The following is a 22,545-nucleotide window of genomic DNA, read 5'->3' on the forward strand; positions in this document are numbered from 1 at the left end:
CATCCATTGGAAAAAATTTCTTCCTCTTGGAAACAACCTAGTAGCATATGATGTTGGGGTACAGAACATTAACATTTTGGTCACTTCAGAGTGAAGGGGAACTAGAACCATCAATCCTATATGAACACTTGCCACTTGGTTATTAAACAGAAGACAGACACCAGCAAATTATGTCATTTCTTTCTTTGAAAAAAACCAGGACTAAGACCCACCCCATTTGTGAAGATATGGCTGCTGAAAATCTGTGCTTTTATAAAGGGCAAACATACCACACTTAGGGTATTTCAGCAGCCAGGAAAGGAAAATAGTTCCTTATATGATTTATTACATAAAACTGAAAACAACAATACTTTAAAATTTTGGATTGATTTATCCATAAAATAGCATAACGTCGAGAAAGCAGCCATCACACAACAATTACTTTGTTTCTTCCCTTAATTGTTTATCTCCCAAACTGAAATTTTATTTGGTTTGTAACTAATTGCAATGGATGGATGCAAAATAATTTCACAGTGAAAAGAAGATCAGGTTTGTTACAGTGTAAGACAATGAACACAGACTGGAAGATGTTACTTAAAATTACTAATTCTGGTCCCTTGTAATTACAAGCAACTAAGTTGTCTGTATTAATTCAAATAGATACTTCATCAGAATGTGAACTCGCCACCACCCTATAATAAACTTGAGGTCATCAATAAAGGACTAAGTAATGTCACAAGAAGAGATATCAAAGACATCCACTAATGTCCAAGGCTATCACACCGACTTTGTAAGACAAAACTCCCCAATAATCTTAGAAAATAAATCATGGCCTGTGCTACAGAGGAAGGCAGATAAAGCTCACACTTCCTCATAGTTGGCTAGCTAAGGTGTTGCTTGCAATGACTAGGTAGGATTAAACCTATACTAGAATTTCCTGCTCTGCCAACGTGCACCTTAACCTACATCTTGAACCCTATATGTTTTATTACATAAACACGTCTCTCACATGGCAGGAATGTAAAGTCCCATTATTCCTGAACAGAGATGATACTATCTTACCCTATTTATCATAGAAACAACACAATTTCTATTACGACTTGGAGACGCATTATCTTTTTCCCTTTAACAAAGATCTTCCCATGTGATTGGGCACAGCAGTGTCACTGCTTGAATTACTGCTGCTTTACAGAGCAAAAAAATATGTTTCCGGAAAAGAAAATGATAGCAATAGAAGTATTCTGCTTTTATTTTGACATGTAACTTCAGGTAAAGCACCAAGAAACCACCTAATGCTCAACTGCAAGGTATACTATACAAACTAAGCCTGATTCCTTCTGATAAAAGGAATACATGATGTTGAGTAGAGCATAGTTTTTTCCTTGACAACTTTCCTGGATAGTGATGTAAGAAAACTTTTTTCCAGCAGATTTTGTGCAGTTTAGTAGCCACAGGACAAAAACAGCCTTATGATGCCTCCCTAATGTTCTCCCTGAATGGGATTTCAAGTTGCAGTCATTCTGGAACATCGATTTACACAATGATGCGTAAAATATCCTTACTATAACTGGGGGCTATTCTACTTTCATCAGTAGTTCTTGAACTGAGAAAAGGACCTATTTTCTTGGGCTAATGGTCATAGATACGTTTTCATGCCATGATATTCCTTCATATGACAGATTCCCTGATGTTATGTCACCATGTGCAACCTGACACAAAAGCATCTTCTATCCCTTCTCCTCTTCTTGATGCATTTAATGCTCCTCATATTAGTGTCAAAATCACGCAGGGTCCTTATGTACTGTGCCTGTTATAAAAGTGCCTAGAACCCCTGTACAGCCTCGAGGCACCTGTGATAGACCTGTCCAGCTTGACTTATATTCTTATGCTTCTCCCACCTTAGCAGATATTGATGCTCAACTTCTGAGTGGGCAGGCCTTTTATTTCAGCAAAACAGTTTCATACTTAAAGACTCATGTTCTGCCACACTTACAGACTCCGGAGCTTTGATGAAGACTTTGGATTTCCCAAGCTGGTATTGGTCAGGATCCATGTTGACTGACTGAAGCAGGTGGAGAACTCCTTGTTTCTCTTCTCCTTTCCAGGAAGGCCAGGTTGCTTTGGTCAGAATGGCGTACCTTAACCACCAAGGAGAAGAGATTAAAACCTGACATCAAACAGCAGCAGAATACCACTGACTCTTAGTCAGTATTACCCTGGGGGGAGGGTTGACAGTTTCAGCAGGACTTACAGAAGCTTGGAGTGTGGGAAGATGCACAGTATTAAGATGTTACTTGTTTAGCAAGACCAAACAACTGCAATAAGAAGGGCAACAGTGTCCAGGAGTCTCCCATTTCCAGATGCTAAGTTACTATCTGGTAACTGCAGTAGTTAATTACAGAAAGTTCTGCTGTGATCTCTTTAAGTCCAGGGCAAGGTTATTTACTAGCAATGACTTATGGTCCAGATTTAAGTACCTACACCCCTCATATTCTAGATTCATTCCCAAGCATGTGGCCAATTTCCCACTCAAGCCTTCTCTGTCTTACTCTTACAAAGGCCTTTTGTGTTTCTAAGCAAGTAGCCAGCTCATGCTCCTAACCCACCTGTTCAACAGCTGGTCTGCATTTAGCAAGGAGCCATTCTTGGCTTTATCCCGGAAAGCCTTTGGCTTGGCCTCTGGTACAAGAGAGAAGATATAGTGATGTTGGTGCTACCTGGAGGGAACATGGGAATTGACCACACAAAGGGCTAAAGAAGGAGGCAGGGAAGTGCTTCGATACCATGTCTTTGATAGGAAAAGTAGTCTTCTGTCTCATAGTATTCTCTCTAAACCTTGAAAATGAGGTGGGTGCCAGGTTGCAGCCCCTTTTAAACTGTCCACTTTTTCAGGCTTAACTTGGGCTTTTGGAATTGCCAGGCTGGAGTTACAAAGCTGCCTTGTTCCACTGCCCGCCAAGGAGCACTGATGAGCTTTAGCTGCCTCAGCGTGTCTGTGGATAAGTAACTCTCTAGCAGCAGCTATTTAGACTCCTTTGACAATGAGACTGGAGAACAGCTAAATATGTTGTGACAAATTTCTCCCCCAAATCTTTTATGTTCTTCACTCTTGACAATTTTTTTAATGCCTTAAGCATACTTGAGTTATATAAACTAAATCATGCTTATTAGTAAAACTATTCAGCTAATGAAAGAAGTTATATAGTATGGAGTTCAGTTTGTTGTAATTCCCAAGTTCTTGTTTCTTAAGAAGATTTAGGCAGCTCCTAATAAAATGTTCTCAAAAATCACACAAGGAATTGTTAGAAAATTCATTAAGGGAATGTTCATTACTCATTCTTGTCATATCTAAAATGTTATCCAGCCAGGAAGCAGAAACAGTGTCATGCAACTTAAATAACAACACCACGCAAAGAAAAATAGCAAACAGTTAAAAAGGAATGTATCACAAAAACCAAACACCTCTGAATAGCAAGTATATGAAAAGAGAAAGCTATCTTATGTTCCAGTACTATGCATGATGGTGTAACAAAGTAGCTCTTATACCATCTTAAAGATAGAAGTATATTATACATAATCTATGTTTACAGACAGTGTGTACACTTACATATTTATGTAATTTATCAGTATTATGGGATAAATAGATGCAACCTAGTAGAAGTTGTAAGTTAAAGGAACTCCCAGCTTATTTAATTAACAGCCTCTTTTGCAGGTTCATCACGTACCGCCAACAGTATAGCTGTATAGGTGGGTCTAAGCAAGTCTGAATTTAAAGGAGCTGATGTTAATAAAGGCATTTGAAACTGCTGCCTTCCACACAACAGAATTTGACACTACATTTCAGCATGTTACAAAACGCTTTCCTACATCTTCTGAGCTGTAAAGGAGGGCACACAGGGAAAACATGACTTAAGACCTTTTAATGTAAGTAAAGCTCTCGGGTACAAAATAAGAATACACTTGAAATTCTCCTTTTTCATAAACTCAAATTAACTTCATACATTTTACTGGTGTGACAAGTCTGCAGGGCAGAAGAAACAGATTTTTCTGTAACATGCACCAATTAAGCATTTCACAATTTTATAACATGACACTTCTATCATTGTTCACTGCTGTTCAGAAATAGCACTTTGCTCTAACGTCCTTGTGCATGCTTCCCATTAAACGGGTCATGTCAATATCCACGTACCTAGGTTTTTCAAGCTTGTGTAATTCGATCTTACAGAGGATTTTGGCAGAAGTAATAAGTGTGTTCTTAAAATGCTTCCGAAACAATTTCAAATCATGACTGCCCCCCAAAAATTATCTATTATAAATTCACAGTGAGCAGTTAGGTTCTATGTCTAAATATGGGAGTATGGAGTTCAGCTTTCAGATTGGTTATGCTTTGAAACACATAGGCTTTTTCAGTGACTGTGGCTTTTTGCATGCAAATGTAAATTTTGTACATAAAAGTCTATTCAGCCCAGAAATCTCCACTTATATGGAGCTGCCAAGGAACACCCAATGAAAACAAGTGTACAAGCATGCATTTCCTGTCCATCCCATGCCTCAGCCCACTTTTACTCACACTGACTCAGGGTGTCAGAACAGAGCTTGTTCTGGATGCTAGGGAACTGTGAATGGAAAGGTTGCAGGAAGAGTTTTACTCATAACAAAATACTAAATTTAACAAGACTAATTTGAAACAAATGGATGAATTCCATAAAGAATGGTTTCAGTTGCCTGTGGATCTCTACATATAAAGTGAAATACAGAAATCTATTCACCTTCCAGAAGTACCATGTAGCTTTCCTTTGTGCTGACCTCTCAGGCAGATCTCTAGACCTGCACAGCCCTTACAATCAGTGTTCAACAACTGTGGAGACTAGTTTTAAGACACATTATTAATCTGTTATTCTGTCTCGGCAACAGTCTGTGTTAAGTAATGCAACCTGAAGCATATTCATGTTTATATGTCTGGGCTTGAAGATTGTGAAGAAAAAGGGATTTAAAATTGTTCCATAATGAAAATTGAGTCCATACTTTAAAATATTTTAGGTCTGTCTATCACTAGATGATTAGAACATTCTCTGTATTATCATGAAGTATTATCAGTGGCTTTGTTCTATGCTGTCTGATTAATTATACTCCATTCCTTGCAACAACTGATTGGGTTTTTTGTTTTATATTCTCAAATGTAACACAAAGACTTCTAACAAAAGCTGATTTGTCATGTAATGCCCTGGTTTGGGCATTTATTAGCTGTGTGTCTCAATTTTCTAAAAAACAGAAGCTAAATGTTGTATAAATCTTGAAATTGCTCTTATTTAAGAGGATTTCATTAACTAGTGGAGGTAGTTAATCATCTTAACAGCTGGTCCTAAGACATTGAAAAAAGGATTGATCTTACAGAGCTCTGACTTGCTTTCATTCAGTAAGCAGCTGCAGTGGTTTGAGTTGTAACCATTCCCAGCTATTTGAACACCAGTGGAAGGATATAACAAGCAATTTAAGCTAAGGTTACTCTTTACACTTGAACAGCAGGCAAGTATTTCTTTACCTATCTCCTGTCATTGGGAAAGAAGAGTTGGGAGAGCTAGAGCAGTAACATTTTAAACAAAGGCTACCAGTTAGACACTCAGATTCCAGGCTCTGCAGCTCATAAATGAGTTAAGAGTTCCCTTAACTCTTTTTAACTTTGAGGAACACTCTCATAGCACTACAAAAAGAACTGAGGTCTTAGGCAAGTTTACAGAAAAATGAAGACTTTCAAAGACACAAAGCCAGTCTTTAAGACACTTTCAAATCTCTGTGTAACCTAGATCGTGAGCAAGGTAAATGGGGAAAAAGGACAGGGTAAGTGGGAGATGAGAAGCTTTCAAAACTTGCAACTTCTTGTTTTCCTCCTCATCATGTAAAAAAACTGTGCTGTAATACTTCAAAATGAGTATTACCCTACCTCTGCAAAAACTTCTTGAAAACCCGCCTGTAAGCATAGCCAGCTCTTCTTACTCGAATATTTTCTTTCAGACCTAAGTATTCCACTTGATGTTTTACCCTGTGGACAAAAACAATGCAAGATTTACAATCCATTTTATTTCAGCATATTTGTGAATTGAGGTATTCTTAAAAGTCCACATCATGTTTAAAGACTAGTGACTTCTAAAATTCATGCACAGGTATATGAATCTATTCTTGCACATTACCATGCACACTGCATGGTAGGAAGAACATTAAGGCAGGTAGACTACATTATTGAAATATATGTAGCAAGTTTACCTTAGTATTTTTTCCGAGTTTAACTTTCCATCTCCTAACTAGTTTATGTATGAATTTCTTAACTAGTATTATTACCCATAAAAGGCCAAGTAACTATTACCTATACAACTACATAGCTGGTATCCAAGGGAGTGGGAAATTGTTTTGTGTTCTTTTATTGTAGGTTTCAGCTATGTTTTACATAGCTCAACAGCACACAGTAGCCCTTTTTTGGTTTTTCTGGAGAAAGGACCAAATCTGATGGCTGGAGAAAGCCCCAGATGCCACACTTTCATTATGCAAAGAATCAGAAAGAAGAAAGCCAGGCCAGTATATTCATGATAAGCTAGCATTCCTTCTAATTTTACCATGCTGCAAAGGAAGAATTTGAGGATAGGCAAAGCATGCCTGGTAGGCTTGTTCATGGCATACTTTAATTACAAACAAAAACTGAGCCGGTGCCAGCCCCACGAAAAGTGTTAATGGCTGTGGAGGGACTCTGCTGCACATGTGAACTGAAACATCATTACCCCAACACCATTACAGTTCCCCCATGCAAAACACGTTCATTTAGGTTCTAAACAGGGAACAAATATGCCCCCATGAATCTCAAAGCAGAAAAACAGCAAAAGGAAAAAAAAGCTTCCATTTGGCACCTCTTCCTCTTTCTGGAGCTGCGGTACATTATTTTATGTTCCTTCTTACATATCCTCCTAGTCTACTATTTAATGCTTGAAGATTTGATTTGAAGAATTTCAGTTAGCTTCCTTAACAATCTAAAACTCTTGCAGTTTTCCTTTGCGTTTCCTTAATTTCCTCATCTAAGTCATGTGGCTGGAAAAGGCAATGTCAGTTTTTAACTCTGAAATGTGGTGTTCAGGGGCTTCTGTTGCTGTTCTTTTATAGGGCAAATTATAGATGCTTTAGCTTTCAGTCAGAAATCTAAGAGTTGTTAAGATTTTAGTCCTGCAAGTTTAACAAAAATATATAAAAGAGCATTTCGTTACATATAATCAAAAAAAGTGAGCCTGTAAGGAGCCATTTAATTTTGTTTTGCTTACTATTTCTCTGATTTTACAAAAGATTTTTCAAATCCTGAAAAACTTGGTTAATTCAATGTTATTTCTCTAGCTGTTTTGAAACGTTGAATTTCAATATAAAGTGTATTGCCCATTGATTTTTTTTTTTCCCTTTTTTTGGTGGAGACATTCTTTTCACATGACTCATAGTATGAAGGGAAAAAACTTTTGAAATCCCATGCTACAAATGACAAAAGCCTTTCAGTTATTTCTTCTTTTTAAAGAACACTTATGAGAGGTATTTTACTAAATGAGGAGTGATACTGCTCTTTTAGCTTATAATAAAGAATAATGCACATTTTTATCTTGCTGTGTTCAAGGAATAAAATATATTTTGTACCCACTCCAAGAATTCTGGTACAGTAGAAAGTTGATGGACAAAAATACATTTTCCTGTTACATAGCTTTCCCTCCTGTTCACATCTGGAATAATGCACTGGAGCAACAGTATTACTCCTATTTTCTTACTGTCCTGCCAGTATTAGTGTCCAGCAACAGAGAATTTGAGACATTTTTCTGTTTTTCTTTTTCTTTCTGAGAAAAGGCACACTGAAAAATTTCCCTCCAGGCATCAACCTCAAGCAGGTCAGGGTCTGGGAATTCAGCTAATGCAGCAATTTTGAATACACGTCCAAGTGGCTGTGCCAGGACCTGAACAAAAACACGTTTCAAGAACACCCCAATTTTTGGAATAACTTAAGGTATTATACGAGGATTAGATATTACACAAGGTCTATGTTTCAGTGCTAAATATTCTGGAATTATTCAACAGCAGTACAAAGCTGGAGTGACATGGCTTCTGCGAGCATGAAGTAAGACAGGCTTTGTGAAGGTTTTTTTTCCTTTTTCAGTAACATTTTTATTGTCTGGTAACATGCTACCAATAAGCAGATTAGATATATTACTCCCATCACATTGACTATGGCAGCATGTGTATGATACAGCATTATGTGATCACAGAAGAAAACAAAAAACGCTAAACCAACATTCAGCAAACTATCACAAACTCAGTTATGTTTTTTATTTCCCTCAACACAGAACTTTCTCACAGTAAAATCATGAAACAAAAAAACTAAACTTAAGTTTGAGTCATCATATGCATATAAATTTCTCTTCCCCAGACATGTCACTCACTGCTACAGCATATGTATCTTATGTGAGGTCCTGGTATAATATATGGGGAAATCATAGTTTGAAATGGGAGAGAATGTTAGGATTTTTAAACAGGGATGAAGGATTACCATTATAAGAACTACTTCCATTTGTGTCTGAGTTTGATAGTATACAATCCTTTGTATTGCATTTGTTATCAGTAGCTGCTGCATTTGCCAAATACCATCCTCATTATGGGATAACAAGAAGAAATCTTGCCCAGTTTTGCTCCAGAAAGGGTTTACTGAAAGCTGGCTTTTTCTCAGGACTAGTTTTTTGTTTGTTTGTTTCATTGGTTTCCTAGCAACAGCTTCCACAATAATAGGCCTGTTTTCCAATATGTAAATGATTGATTTTAAAAGCCCCTCAACTTATAGTTATAAGTTTTAGACATACTTTTTCCAGGATCACCTACTTCCCTCCTTTGGACCCCAGCGTCTGTGGAAAATTAAGTGCAGCGTAGTAGGATTTTCAGGGGTGGAAAAGCTAGAGAAAGAGGGTCTACATCTACTGCCAAGACCTAAATGACCCTTTCAAGTACAGTCCCAATTGTGGCTTCTGTAAGTGCTCTACATCTGCATGTAATTGTGTTAGTCTGCATGCCAAATGGCAGGAAGTGAATTCTGGTGTGTTGTTGATATGGTCAAGAATGCTTTTTATCAGACTTTGCAAGTTGTTTCACTGTGATAAAAATAACCACTTGCTTTATCAGCACTTTTACCAATACCGAAACTACTTGGTATATAGTAATAAATGTTATCTATATTAGGACCTCACATAGTATACAGACAGTACTGATCACCTACCTCAGTGCAAAAAAGAAGAGTATCTTTTTTCAGATAATATGAAGAGCTATAAAGCATGATATATAGTTAAGGATGCCTTAAAAGAGATGCAGTTAACCAAACTGATGATTTCGACATCTATTTAATGTCTATATAACCACCCGATATGATATTCTAGTGACTTCTCTTAAATTTCATTAGCCAGCTCTTTAAAAAGTCAGAGGCACCTTCTACATTCTTGGCTATAGAGAGTTTTTGGTAAGTTTGATACATAAAAGTAGATAGAGACATCCTGCTGGCTTTCTAGCTGCCTAATAAAAGCTGTTTTCAAAGCATAAAGCAAAAGTTAGAATTGATGTATAGTGCATTTGGTGTGCAAATTCTACATGGAAAACTGAGTCTTTAATATACCAACTCTGTGACTGTTATGCAAATGTTGATTTTCATAACTGCTATGAGAAAAGCTAAGAACTGCATATACTAACTGCTGATTTAGACCAAGTGACCACAGGTTATCTTCAAAGTTTAGGAGAGGTCATGCCAGATTTCATTTCTGAAGGTTTTAGAGTATCTAATTCTGTTTGTCTGTAGGCTGTAGGATTACAAATTATGATTTTTTGTGGCTTTTTTTGACTATTAGCACTGTTTCTCATCAAGTACTCCGCTTATTCATACCTGCTCTCCTCCCAGTCTCGAGACTTCTTTGTTTCATTTGGTTTGATGCAGCGGATGTAATGAGGTGTACACTTCATCAGGGTGCCAACAAGGTCATTTGCTTGTTTCTGTAAAATTGAGGGAAAACAATAGGATCTGAGCGGAACAGGGTAGATCCTGTGAGAGAATTCTAAAGACTATCAACCATCTGCTGATGATTCAGTTGACTGGATCCAGTTGACTTTGGTCTTTCTCCAGAACAACCAAAGTGTCTTGGGATAATATGCACCTCATGACAAATGTATCAGTAAATAGAAGGCACCATTATCTCCAGCTATGTAATATATTGAAACTATTATATAGAAATACGGATTGGCAAGGAATGCATCAGGTGACCTTGACTATCAGGGTGAAATATGAGGAAAGAGGTTGATAAAATATCGATTTCCAAAGTCTGCAAGTGTGTAATCTAAGCATATATTTTACAACCAGTCTCCAAAAAGATGCTCGCCTTCTAACACTTGCTGCCTTATTCAACGCACATTATGGTCAGTAGAAAAGACTTCTGTTGACTTCAGTGGGCGTTGGATTAGGCCCTGCTGCATTTCTGCACTATAAAGAGACCAGTTATCTGTAGTTAATTGTAGGACATCAAGTGGCTGAGTGAAGGGGCTCATTCATTATGCACATGCAAGTGCTATTATCACTACCATCAATTGCTCGTTTGGAAAATTCACTGCTGTAGAATGCAGCTGAGCAAAACATTTAATGAACAGTAATGCAGGGCAAAACATGATTCTAACAGCTGAAACAATGCATCGCTTATACATCAGGAGTATCTTGATCACAATCTTTAAAAACTTCTGGACAGTAAAAAACAGCAAAGACTACTTTTGTTTTTATTTAGGTATCCATACACAAACACACACCCATATATGCACACACTAACACAGCAAAATCAGACATACTTTGATTTTACTGCCTGCAGTGGTAGGACGGCCCTTCTTATCCACTTGAAGATTTTCAGGAAACAGAGCCTTTATAAAAGGCCTAGGAAAGAATTAATAAAATAGTGTTAGCGTAGAAAAACAATTCAATGCAGGAATGTCAAGGAATATGCTGTAAAAGTTGATAGTTGAGCAGAATATAAATAGCTAATTCTATTAATCTGGAGTTATATCAAATCTATTTTAAGATTAGTATTTTCCATGAGCTTCATTCCTCATAGAGATCCCTTGCTATTTTAATGAGCCTTGGAAGACATGATACCAGACTTCTAGACTCGAAGAAACACGCTCTTAAAAAGTAAGCATCGATTAATTAAAACACAAAACAAAAAAAGTTACTTTTTATGTTAAAACAGTGCCTGTTCTGAGAGAATGCCAAATCCCTGATGGCCTTGTTTGAGGCCAAAACAAATGGCTGTCATTATACCATTTGATTCTGACACTGCAGTACCTTACTTATACAGATATGCAGAAAACGAAGGTCAATACAATGCAAGTGATACTGTTCTACTGCAGTGATGTTTTATTTCCGCTTTTATATAAATGAGTTCACAAGTTGCGAAGTAGAGAAGTCAGGACCTCTGCATCCATCTGAACTAACATGTTATTCCTAGCTTTAAGCAAGTTTTGCTTACGTACAAATCACTGCTCTGCATGAGTTCAATCAAGTCCATGAAAAGAACATCCCGATTTCTCTCGCAGAATCCATCCATATCATAAGATACCTGGGCCAAGGTGGAAATTGATTGTTTGTGGTAAGTTGAGAACCCAATAATTAAAGAAAATTTAAATTCTGTCCTCATCAGTAGCTGGTCTGAACTTTTTGGTTAGTCTGGTATAACTTAAAGATACTACAATGATCACTAAATCCTTGCATATATGTCATGGTTTCGAAACCAGGACAATATATTATTAAGTTAACTCTTTCACAACAAACAAAGGAATTTCATCCATGTATTTAAATTCAGTGAAAAAGACTGTTATGGAGCTAGTGAATGGAATACGACAAAAGTGAATTTAATACTGAATTTTATTGAAGAAAAATTTTTGCATAATAAAGGTTTACTGTTATCAACTATAACTGCAGTAAATCATGAATAGTCTGAGAAATATACCCAAAGAAGATAGAACTGTACATTATATTCCCAGCTTTATTGGTATATCATCACCTAAGGATCATTTTTAGATCCAAATTTTTTAAATATACTGCTACTATAACCAACAATTAAGATTATAATTAATAAAAGACTGGGGGCACTTATTTATTAAGTTGTGGTTAGTATGTTTGATAGCAGCAAGGCCGAGATGCATCTCTCCTAAGTCAGGGACATATGTTAGGGCATATTTGTTCTAAGCTCCCTACATTGTGAAAGCAGGACACTGTCTCCTGAGATAATCTGGCTATTTAAAATCAAAACAGCCCTTTAGAGGGGTTCCCCCTTCCTTTCATTACTGTTCTTTTTCTTTATAAATACATTATGCAGAATTCAGTGATGATTTTCCACATTACCTTTCCAGCATAATGATGAATGATAAATCCCTGGTTCCAGCTGTTGAAATGTTCATGAGTCCCAATCTGCATCTGGAGTTTCTGAAGCAGTGTTTGGTCAGCTCCTTCTCCCACTGCATGCATTGTGGCACACACATCATCTAAAATGCTCATAATCCCTGGGGGATTCTAATGCATTGGAGAAGAGTAACAAAAACAGCAAAAGAAGTGAGGAAAAAAAAATTATGATGCCAGTTTTTCCCCCCAAACAGAAAATTATCTTTGCTACAAAAACACTAGAGCAAAGTCACAGCAGGAAGAATTCCCCTCCAATCAGTAGAGTTCACAGTAGAGATTAATTTGTACACAAGCATGCAAATAGTTTAAGGAGAGATGCCACTTCGTGTAATGATAGTGACAGTGCGAAATGATGGGGAAAACAATGATTGCTGTTAAAAAAAAAAAAAAAAAAAACCAAACAAACCACACCCCAAACGCCCAATATTTGTTTTAGTTTTTAATTCCTTCACAAAGCAGCAGTCTTTCTCATTCCACCAAAAAATAAACCCATGTCTGAGTTAAGTGTTTAAACTCACATGCTGTAGTTTGACGAACTTAGAGCTAAATATCTAAGACTGTGACAGAAAGCCTATCCTCTTCCTAGTTATCCTGATACAGATAGGAGACGGGCAAAGTCTGATGTGCATTTAAGCACAAGTCAACTATGGTAATTGAACTACTGTTAAAATTATCTGGCTTACATGACTACAAAGAACTAGCTGAAAAACAACCTACTTCTGTCCTAAAGGACAACTCAACATTTGTTGTCACCCCAAATTAGAACATAAAGACTTTAAACTGCAGAACATACTGTGGAGCAAAGACACAAAATTTCTTTTATCTACAACACTTCCTAATACTTCCTCTTTGCTTGTTTCTGCTTAATTTTGACAGTACCTCAAAAGGAAGCTGGTATTGTAGCTTCCCCAAACTGAAATACATCTCCCAGGGACACAGAGAGCCTTATCTGATGTACAGTAGAATATGTCATGAAGTTCATGATAAATTTAGGTGGATAACATTTTAATTTCCATCATTATATTTTTTAGTTACACATCAATTATGCTATCTTATGGTTCTCTTTTTGGTTGATATCTTAGATAACATATATCTTAGATGACATATATCTTAGAGCTCTTAGAAGACATCTTATGTAAGATTTATATATAGGCTTAGTATGACTCAGTAACGGAACAACAGTATTTGCATTTTTCCTATGAACATTCTTGACAGCAAAGCAGTTGCCCAAATACTTCAGAGAAAAATCTTGTTGTTTTTTCCATCTGCTTGTCCTAAATACTTACCACCTTGTTCTCTATAAGGTCACACACTATTTTGTTGTTAAAGTAATCTATTGGTGTCCATCTAATTCCTTCTTGCACGTATTCTTCCTGTTAAGTAAAAAGAAAGATGCAAATACTCCTTTGCACCGTGGATGTAGCACTAGATTTACAATGCACTACATATACACAAACTCTGCGCTACTCATGATCAGAAAAACTTGTCAAATATATGACTGGGAGTAGGTGGGAGAAATGACCCTAATCCAGCTCTCTACTGCCTACGAGATGAATCGGAATCCTTCTCTGTTCTCGCCACACATTGTTTTGTCATTCATAGCCCTTAAGTAGTTACTGAGAAAAGCAGGAATATTTCATCAGTGCATTTATTGTCAAAGCACTTTGCAAATAGTAACAAAGTGATTTTTACAGTATCTTGACAGTGCACCTAAGCATCCATTCCCTAATCTATTTTTAAAAATTAAGATTGTGACAGGCACATCAAGGATCAGACCCCCAAAACAACACGTTTAGAAATGCACGTGAAATGTAGACGCAGCTCTACTTTTTATCGCTGTACACAATTACTGTAACCATAAAGACATCTAGAGACTGACTGGGGAAAAAATTCATACTAAAATTTGATTAAATTGACCCACTCAGTTGCATACACATGAGTTCAGCTAGACACTTAGCAGGTCATTTGTGTGCTTAACTGCAATGATCAGTTACTTTTATACAAAGGCAATTGTGTGTGTGCATTCTTGAAAACCTTGTCCTGAAGTTGGTGCCAGGCCAGAGCTCATACGGTACACAATGCTTCTGTCTCAGCTGCATTCTCTCTGCCCTCCCATGCAGAAGCTCACATTCATGTAAAGTGAGATTTTGCAGTAAGGCTGTGAGCAGAGAACTGCAAATACTTTCAGAAGTATTTCTGCATTTGTCTCAGTAATCTATTTCATTCATACATATTTAAAAAAAAAAAAAGGGTGTGGAGGAAATTAAGAAAAGTATTCCCATTTAACTGTGTGTGTCGTGCCCAATGAAAGCACAGGGATGGAACCAGGCTGCAGTTTTCCATTTCTGACAGTGAGTCAGAATATGCAGCAAGCCTGGGCAGAGTCATATGACTGCGTTAGTACACTGTACGATGGACTCACTCCTGTACCACTGTATTAGACAATAAATGTCTGTAGCTGATGTGGTTTACAGTTTTAGGGTTAGCCAACAACAAAGGGTTTTTTTCTGTCTTGCTTTACAAGGCAAATTTTATTGTTAGCAGATGATGAAACCTCAATTTTTCCACCAGTTGAAAAAGCAATAGCTCATTTATGAATTCAAAAATAATAAATGTCTGGTTACCTGTTCTGCCTTCAGTGTCAGTTCAATAAAGATCTGCTGTAGTTTTTCATTAACAAAGTTGATGCAGAACTGTTCAAAACCATTTTTCTATAGAAAATGAAACAATTCAAGAATTAGTCTCATGCTTTATATACAATAATTCTTACTTCTTATGCTGGCAATAAGCTTCAAAGAAACACTGTCAATGATGGATGGGTTGCTAACTTTATAGACATTCTGTGTAATCTCAGATCTTTCTTTTAAGATCAATGACCTAGTTTCTTTGAAGTTTATTCAACACTTTGTGTTTATTAAGTGAGACGTTACCAGTGAGAACTCAATGTCCAAGAAGCTGGGTTGAGGGGTTTTTTTTTGTTTCATTCTGGCCACAAGATTTGGGGTTTTTTTTTTCTGTTTTGGATTTTTTCCCGTCTAAGTAACAAAAACTCTCCCAGGTCAGATCAGCTCAAACCCTGAGTATTGCATTGCCTTACCTGGAATATTTCAAAGCCATAAATATCAAGGACACCAATGTTATATTCTTCATGGTCCTTCTCCATAGCCTTATTAATAGACTAATAAAACAGAAACAAAATGTAAACCAAATTGTAGTTTATATATTTAAAAGATATATTCGTATCCTTAAAACTTTATATAAAAATACTAGGTTTCTTCAAAAAGAACATATTTGAATGGAATACAAACTTATGTAATAGGGTATTTTACTTTCACTTTTTAATAAAGTGTTATTAACAGCTAGGAAATGAACAGTATACTATCCTGTTTTCCAGGTTAGTGAGCCTTTGGGTCTACTGTTTGTAAAAATCTTTCCCCTTTGGGGTAACTGGCTCAGTTAAAGAAAAGGAGCCAAGAAAAAAAGAACAGCTTTAAGTCTGACATTTGATGCATTTTGCAGATGGTACCATGAATCTTTTCACCTATTTCTGCATTCCCCTACTTTGCAGTGACAGTGCTGGTACTGGTACATAGTGGGAATTACAGAGCTGTCATGATAAGAGAGACTTCTGAGACACTAGCAGTGCCACCATGGAGACTTCTGCTTCATCTAGCCAGCATCTGTGGCCAAAGGTAAGGTTTCTACCCCACCAATCCAGCCTAGGGTCTCATTCTGAACAGAGAGCACTTTAGCATGGAGAATGGAATTTGACCATGTGCTCAAATGCCACAACACTGGGATGCTGAAGGGGTTCTTTGCAGGAGAGTGGGGTAAAAGAGCAGGGGACCGTAACCCACTAATTCTGCTCATCTGAAAATGCCCAGCTACGTCGGAGAAAGTAAGACTCAGAGAAGTATGGACGCTGACAGGAAGGAGATGTCAGAATATCGTATGGGATAGTTGTGGCAGGAGACTGAGCAAATATAATGCTGAACGCACACCTCATTTGCTTCAAAGGAAGTGTAGCATTTGTCATATAATCAGTGCCTTGTATTTGCTATCTGTGGTCATGCTCCCACTGCACTGCTCAGTGCTGCTGCTAAGGTTTAGGCAAAGAAACATATCGGGTGAAAGAAATGACGGACAAGAAAAGCACTGCAAGGAACATTCCTAGTGTGCTCGTACTTGTTTTGATGCTTCAGTAGAATCAAGCAAATCCAACTTACATCCACCAAGTAATCAAAAACACGGGAATGAAGGGCCTTGGCCAGTGCATCCCTGGTGTAGCAGGCTTGTTCCACATTTAATGTTACATTAATGGACTCAGATTTGCCTCCCCACTTGCTGTCCATCTGTCTGCTGGTCAGTTTTTCCTTTAGGCGGTCCTGGTTAATTCCCAGGAGAAAAGCAGGGAAAGCCAAAACTGCAAGAAAGATCGGGGTTGCTGGATTATGACTTACAGACTAAACCAACACAGAATGAAGGAAAAAAAATTAGCTGTATCTCTAATAACAATCAGCAATAATAAACCTCATGGGGCATGCAGCTGAAAAAGAAGAGGAGGGATTTATGTCTTTAAAATTTCCCTAAGCTCCCCAAGGACATTTTCAACTCTTTACCTACATGGATTTCAATTAAGATAAACCACCTTGAAGTAAAATAGTCAGCTATTTCTGTACCTTCAGTCCTTTAAACATGTAAGCTGGCTTAGGTCATAGTTTTGAACTATGTGATTCAAACAAATCACTCTTGGAGGACATGGAAATAAAACATAGAGCTCATACATTAAATAAAATTGACATAATTTGAAAATTCTTTGAAAAAACATGAAATGTTTAAATGCTATCTGCTTCCTAATATTCTTTCCCTTTCTTCTTCTAAGTTACGATATTGCAAAAAGTTTTCAACTGCCTTGCCATTGTTTTTTTTAATCCCTTATTCTGGAATTACTTTTCAAATTCTGGTTTCCCTTGTTTAAAAGTCTTAGCACGTGGTGCAGATGTTAGCTGCAGGTGTCACACACCTTAAGGAACAGAAAAAGAGAAACGGCTTGAAAGCATATGGAAAGAGCTCCCAAGGGCAGCTTTTGGAGTTGGTGTTGCACCTCTGCTAAACCACATAATCTTCTAAGAATGTTTCCTCCATGTTCCATTGCTTTCAGATCTACTTTAGTGGTGTGAGGAGGATGTAAAATAATCACATCTGTAACGTCATAGCATGATTTCGCTAAACCCTTCAGTACATTAATCCAAAATTATTTTTAAAACTGCAAATAACCACCAGCTTTCTGAAATCTCATTCATTACCATCAGCAAGCCGATTAAATTTACCCTAGGGTACTAGGAACCACACAACTAACCAAAGTTGAGTCACTGGCAAACATCCCTGGTAACTCACTGAGAACTCAGGTTGAAGAGCACATGAAAAAGTCAAACATCATCTGCTTTAAAATGGAAAAGAACGTACGTAATTATAGACCAAATATGCTCACATATACTGTAAAGATGCCAGAATAAGTATTTAGCCAATACTACTGTAAGAATTTCTGAAGAGAGTATAATGGTAAGAACCACCATGCATACCTCAAACTCTTCCTTTACAGTGGTAATGATTTACTGTAAACGAAGAATAGCTGGACATGATTTGATATAACTTCACATTCTTAAGATGCCTGATTATTTCCCCCAGTTAGGGACCACAGAGTTATCATCTAGAAATTACTATAAAGCAGGATATGCATGTAACTGAAAAAATGATTCTCAAAGAGTAATCAATAACACTCTGTGGAATAGTTTTAAATACAATCTGTGAAGAAAAAAGATTAGGTTCATTTCATCAGTTTTCAGAAAGTGTAAAACAAATCTTTCAATAAAATGCAAGCGTAAAGAGGGATGGTTTAAATTGTTTTCTGCATCCATGAGAGAACAAATAGTATTTGGCATGATTTGCAACATGGAAGATTTAGAATAAATAATGAGAACACTTTTTTCAACTATTAATGTAATCAAGCACTGTAACAGATAGTAGAGTAATCACTGGCAGTTTTAAAGAAGTATTTGTCTAAATGTCTGTCAAGAATGGTCTGTATAGATTTGATTCTGACTCAGAGTAAGAGACTAGAGTTTTTGGTGTCTTGAAGAATGGCCTTTGCACGTTTTTCTGCAACTCGCTGTATAATAACAAGAACACTATTGACCAAAGTCTTAAACTTTTTATTATTTCAGACTTACGCAAAGCATGACTTATCAGCGGTCTTGCATTGTGTTTTATCTTTCGTGGCTATCCAGGCTATAAACGCTTTACTATTTGGTTGGCTAGGACAAACAGTAAACTGGGGAGAGGATTAATGGAAAGAGAAATGAACCCAACTTTCAACTTCATAATGCAGAAATTGTACTAGACATTGCTATTTCTTCTCTGGCTTCTTTAAAATGCAGCATGTTTATGAATAAGTTCTATATTCATTCTGTCTGCTAATTTTTTCAATGCATTATTCATACACAACTTCTATATTTATATCCCAGTGAGCAAGAAAAATATGGTGTACATGGCTCATCACAGAAATACATTCACATTTACCAACTTATTTTCAACTCATGTCTTTCCAGTTTGTTACTTTTTGATGCAACACACTGTATCTATCTCGTCTGGCTATTAAATGTCTGGATTTCATTGAAAGATTTAATACTGTGATTTAAATGGAAGCACAGTAGCTCATTTGGAATCATAAAGCATATGAAAAATCCTATACTTTTCTTTGGATGTATAAAATACCACAAAATATTTCTCTTTGGGTTCACTTAACTATTCTCTCAAATTAAGAAATTAATACAGTTGAGTGGGAAGCTGACTGCACAAGATACTTTACTCATATTTAACTTACCTATAACTAAACAAATGCAGTTTTCCTAAACATAAGGACCATTCTGAAATAAGAGTTAAAAGAACAAATGGATATGTATAAGCTACTACATATGTTGTGCTTATCCACTCTGTCCTTAAACTATCAAAGTAGTATAAAATCTACGTTAGATGCAAGGTATAAATCATGACAAAAATGTTTAAAACTCAAGATCCATTCATCTTTTGACATCTTGCTGATATGGTTCTAGCTGATATAAAACAGCAGCAAGAGGTGAAGGATAGAAAGACAGTGCATTGTGGATAAGGAAATAATAAGGAAATAGTTACGCAGAAGATGTGCCTAATAATGAGGTATGGGTTAAGAAATTTGAGACAGGGAACATAACTGTAGTATGTAAATTCTGCATTTCAATTCAATTCTGAATTTCTGTTTTCAAGGCACCTCTTCTGGATGCATGTACACATATATATATATATATGCCTGAGCGCTGACCGTGTACCTGAGACTGGGGATACTCCACAATTTGGTAGCTGCTTTCACATGGCAACGAGGTCAGACAAACCAGATAAGAAACAGGTTTTTTTATGAATGCGTGCTGATGCATTGAAAGGAACAGAGTTCAAGTTTGCCTGAAAGCGGTTCTCAGAATTTCTATTACTTCATATTCAAAGGCTGGAAAAGGATTTCTTAAATTCAAAATTCAAAATTTCACTCCTATTAAGTCAGCGGCATTGTACAAGACAAAACAGGGGCCTCAGGACCATTGGTTTTGAAAGAGAATCTAAGTTAGCAGCCTCGCACTATAAGAAATGATGCACTGTGTTTGGATAAGCAGCTCAAAATTGCAGTTCACCTTATGCCATCTGGGTTTCAGCCCACTGCTAATTCTATAACAGTTTCCAGAGGTACTTACACTCCTCACTCTCCACTCCTGCATAGTTGCCAACTTCTTTGAAGCTGATGTTTCCCAAATGCAGTATTCCTGCCACTATCTGCAGCACCAATGCCTGTTCCTCTGCAAAGATCCCAATCACACTCATTGCATGCTGGGAAGAAAAAAAAATTGAATCAGTCGAAGAATCTGTTCAATGACTCTTGTCATAGAAGTCCTTTTAAAATTTTGATGTTAAAAATTCGAGTTTTTCAAAACAGTTCAAATATCTAAATTTCATTACAGCCTGCAAAGAAGTTTCAAAAGGTACCAGAAGTCCTACTTCAGCATTTTTGTATTTTTTTAAATACAGAAGCATCTACACCATTTAGAAGATGTGTTAGCAAAATAAATTCTGGAAAAATTAAAGTTACTAAAAAACAAGCACCTGCTCTTAAGCATCACACTAAAATAAATAGTTTCATTGCCAAATGGGAAACAATAAACTTAAGAGACAATGATTTTATTCCTTCTACACAGACAGTTTATCCACTGAGACTAAGAACTGTGAAGCTGTACTGAATGACTCCAAAAAGCAGCACAGTCCATCTGGCTCAGGCTGTGAATTTCAGCCACTTACTAGAAAATAATCCACAACAACATTGGGTTTTGGAGTCTAGAGTACATGGTAACTTATAGAATGTCTTCTCAGCTGACTGTTTTTCTAAAATATCAAATTAGCTAGAATACAACAGTTAACGATTTTTTTTTTTTAGGCCTTTAAATGTGTTACATATATAAACAGGAAGATGTGTTAATATGCTTAATTGAAATAGTAAATTTCTAATAATAGGAGACCAGCAAGTTGACATGACTCGCATAAAGGTCGCACAATGAATTGGCAACAGCACTGGATAAAGATCCCTGATCTATGCTTTCTAAGTCCCCTTCTCCAGCCTTTCAGTTGCGCTGTTTTAAATAGGCATGGAAGATCAGTCACCACTAAGAATTCAGCTAAAACAGGGCACTCTCTTATATTTTCTTCTAATGGAAGCTCCTCACTGTGTTTGCATTTTCACATTTTTCACACTGCAGATTATCTGCACTCAAATTTCATTAAATTTGCACCCTTCTGAAAAAGAACAGAAAACAAAACGCCTTTCTATAAAAAGAATCTATCTTCTCAGGATTGTTAGGCTGCAACATAGAACCTCTGCAGGGTAATATACCTCCTCCTCAGGGTAAAATACAATTAAAATAAGTTACATCTACATTCATTTCTCATTCCTACATTAATACATCAATATCTTTGCTTCAAATGAACAGTGAAATGAACATACATCCACCACTATGCAAATCATAGAGTAAAAAACTCACCAGTGTTTCTTGGAAATCCGATTTGTCATTGATGTCATCAACTTTGTAGGACCCAGAGAGACTCAGATAGTAATAGTAGTCCATACTGGTAATGCCAAGACTGCTTTTTTGTTCCGAGGAGGCCCCTTCAATTAGCTGCAGAATAAAAATCCCCAAATTAGGTATCATACAACAATCTTCAGCAGAGATGAGGCAGGTCAGAAACAGGTGACTGAGCCTGAAATTACTGGGAGAGATATGGCTAGTGCTGTGCCGTACATACAAGACATGTATCCTTCCTATGTTTTGTTAAATGTTTAACCCAAAAGACCAGATTCTCATTCCCACTCCCATGAATGGTTTAGTTCTAACTTCCACATCTCATAAAAAGCAAAAACTGTGACTGACTTGAATGCCTTTCATTATCTCTGCCTCATAAAGATAAGGCAAAGCAGGTTTTCCAATCTGCAATGTATTATCTAAATCTTCACGAGCAACGTGTTTTCCATGTCCACTGAAAGGTAGGCAGAGTTGAAAGAACATACTAAGAAAGCATTATTTGTGACTCTAATTGTGAGGCCAAGTGTCCTTTATGCCCAGTATGGCATATGTTAAGCAAGTTTTGAACTGATCCAATACTACATTGATTTGAAGCATGGCTCAAGTCGCATCTCTTTGCATCATTTAGGCCAACAGGGACAAGAATAAATAACAGAGTGGTTAGAAAAGGTTCCTGTACTCTCTGTGATGCCAGAGGAGAGGCTCCTCAGACCTATGTAAAGTCTATGCAGTTGTGCACAGACATGGCTGCAATAGGAAGGAATGAACAAACCAACCTCAGAACAGAATAGTCAAAACCCCATAGTCTTTTAACTCCTGTGTCAAAAAGCCTCTCCAAGCCACAGAGGAAAATCAGCAGGACAGGGCAAATTGTTCGTATACCTTGGAAGCTCCTGGAGCAATTCCAGCTCCAACTCAGCTTTCCGTCCT

The 22,545-nt window shown here is 37.0% G+C and overlaps 1 protein-coding gene and 1 long non-coding RNA gene across 2 annotated transcripts in view; one reads left to right on the plus strand and one right to left on the minus strand.

The window, feature by feature from the left end:
• Positions 1-20,233, plus strand: part of LOC142086772 (uncharacterized) — a 33,256-nt gene extending 13,023 nt beyond the window's left edge. Inside the window, exons 3-4 of the long non-coding RNA XR_012675249.1 lie at positions 16,032-16,155; positions 19,766-20,233. This is a non-coding gene — a long non-coding RNA (uncharacterized LOC142086772). The remainder of the gene's footprint in view (positions 1-16,031; positions 16,156-19,765) is intronic.
• MYO1E (myosin IE) overlaps positions 1-22,545 on the minus strand; it is a 93,431-nt gene that overhangs the window by 21,465 nt on the left and 49,421 nt on the right. Inside the window, exons 8-19 of the mRNA XM_075160209.1 lie at positions 21,577-21,711; positions 20,242-20,374; positions 16,690-16,886; positions 15,561-15,641; positions 15,088-15,174; positions 13,750-13,836; positions 12,407-12,574; positions 11,536-11,621; positions 10,858-10,939; positions 9,911-10,017; positions 5,921-6,019; positions 1,973-2,117 (exon numbers count right to left, since the gene is read on the minus strand). Coding sequence (XP_075016310.1) covers positions 1,973-2,117; positions 5,921-6,019; positions 9,911-10,017; positions 10,858-10,939; positions 11,536-11,621; positions 12,407-12,574; positions 13,750-13,836; positions 15,088-15,174; positions 15,561-15,641; positions 16,690-16,886; positions 20,242-20,374; positions 21,577-21,711 — 1,407 coding nt within the window. The remainder of the gene's footprint in view (positions 1-1,972; positions 2,118-5,920; positions 6,020-9,910; positions 10,018-10,857; positions 10,940-11,535; positions 11,622-12,406; positions 12,575-13,749; positions 13,837-15,087; positions 15,175-15,560; positions 15,642-16,689; positions 16,887-20,241; positions 20,375-21,576; positions 21,712-22,545) is intronic.

Source organism: Calonectris borealis, chromosome 11 (assembly GCF_964195595.1).
Source record: "Calonectris borealis chromosome 11, bCalBor7.hap1.2, whole genome shotgun sequence".
NCBI classification, from domain to species: Eukaryota; Metazoa; Chordata; class Aves; order Procellariiformes; family Procellariidae; genus Calonectris; species Calonectris borealis.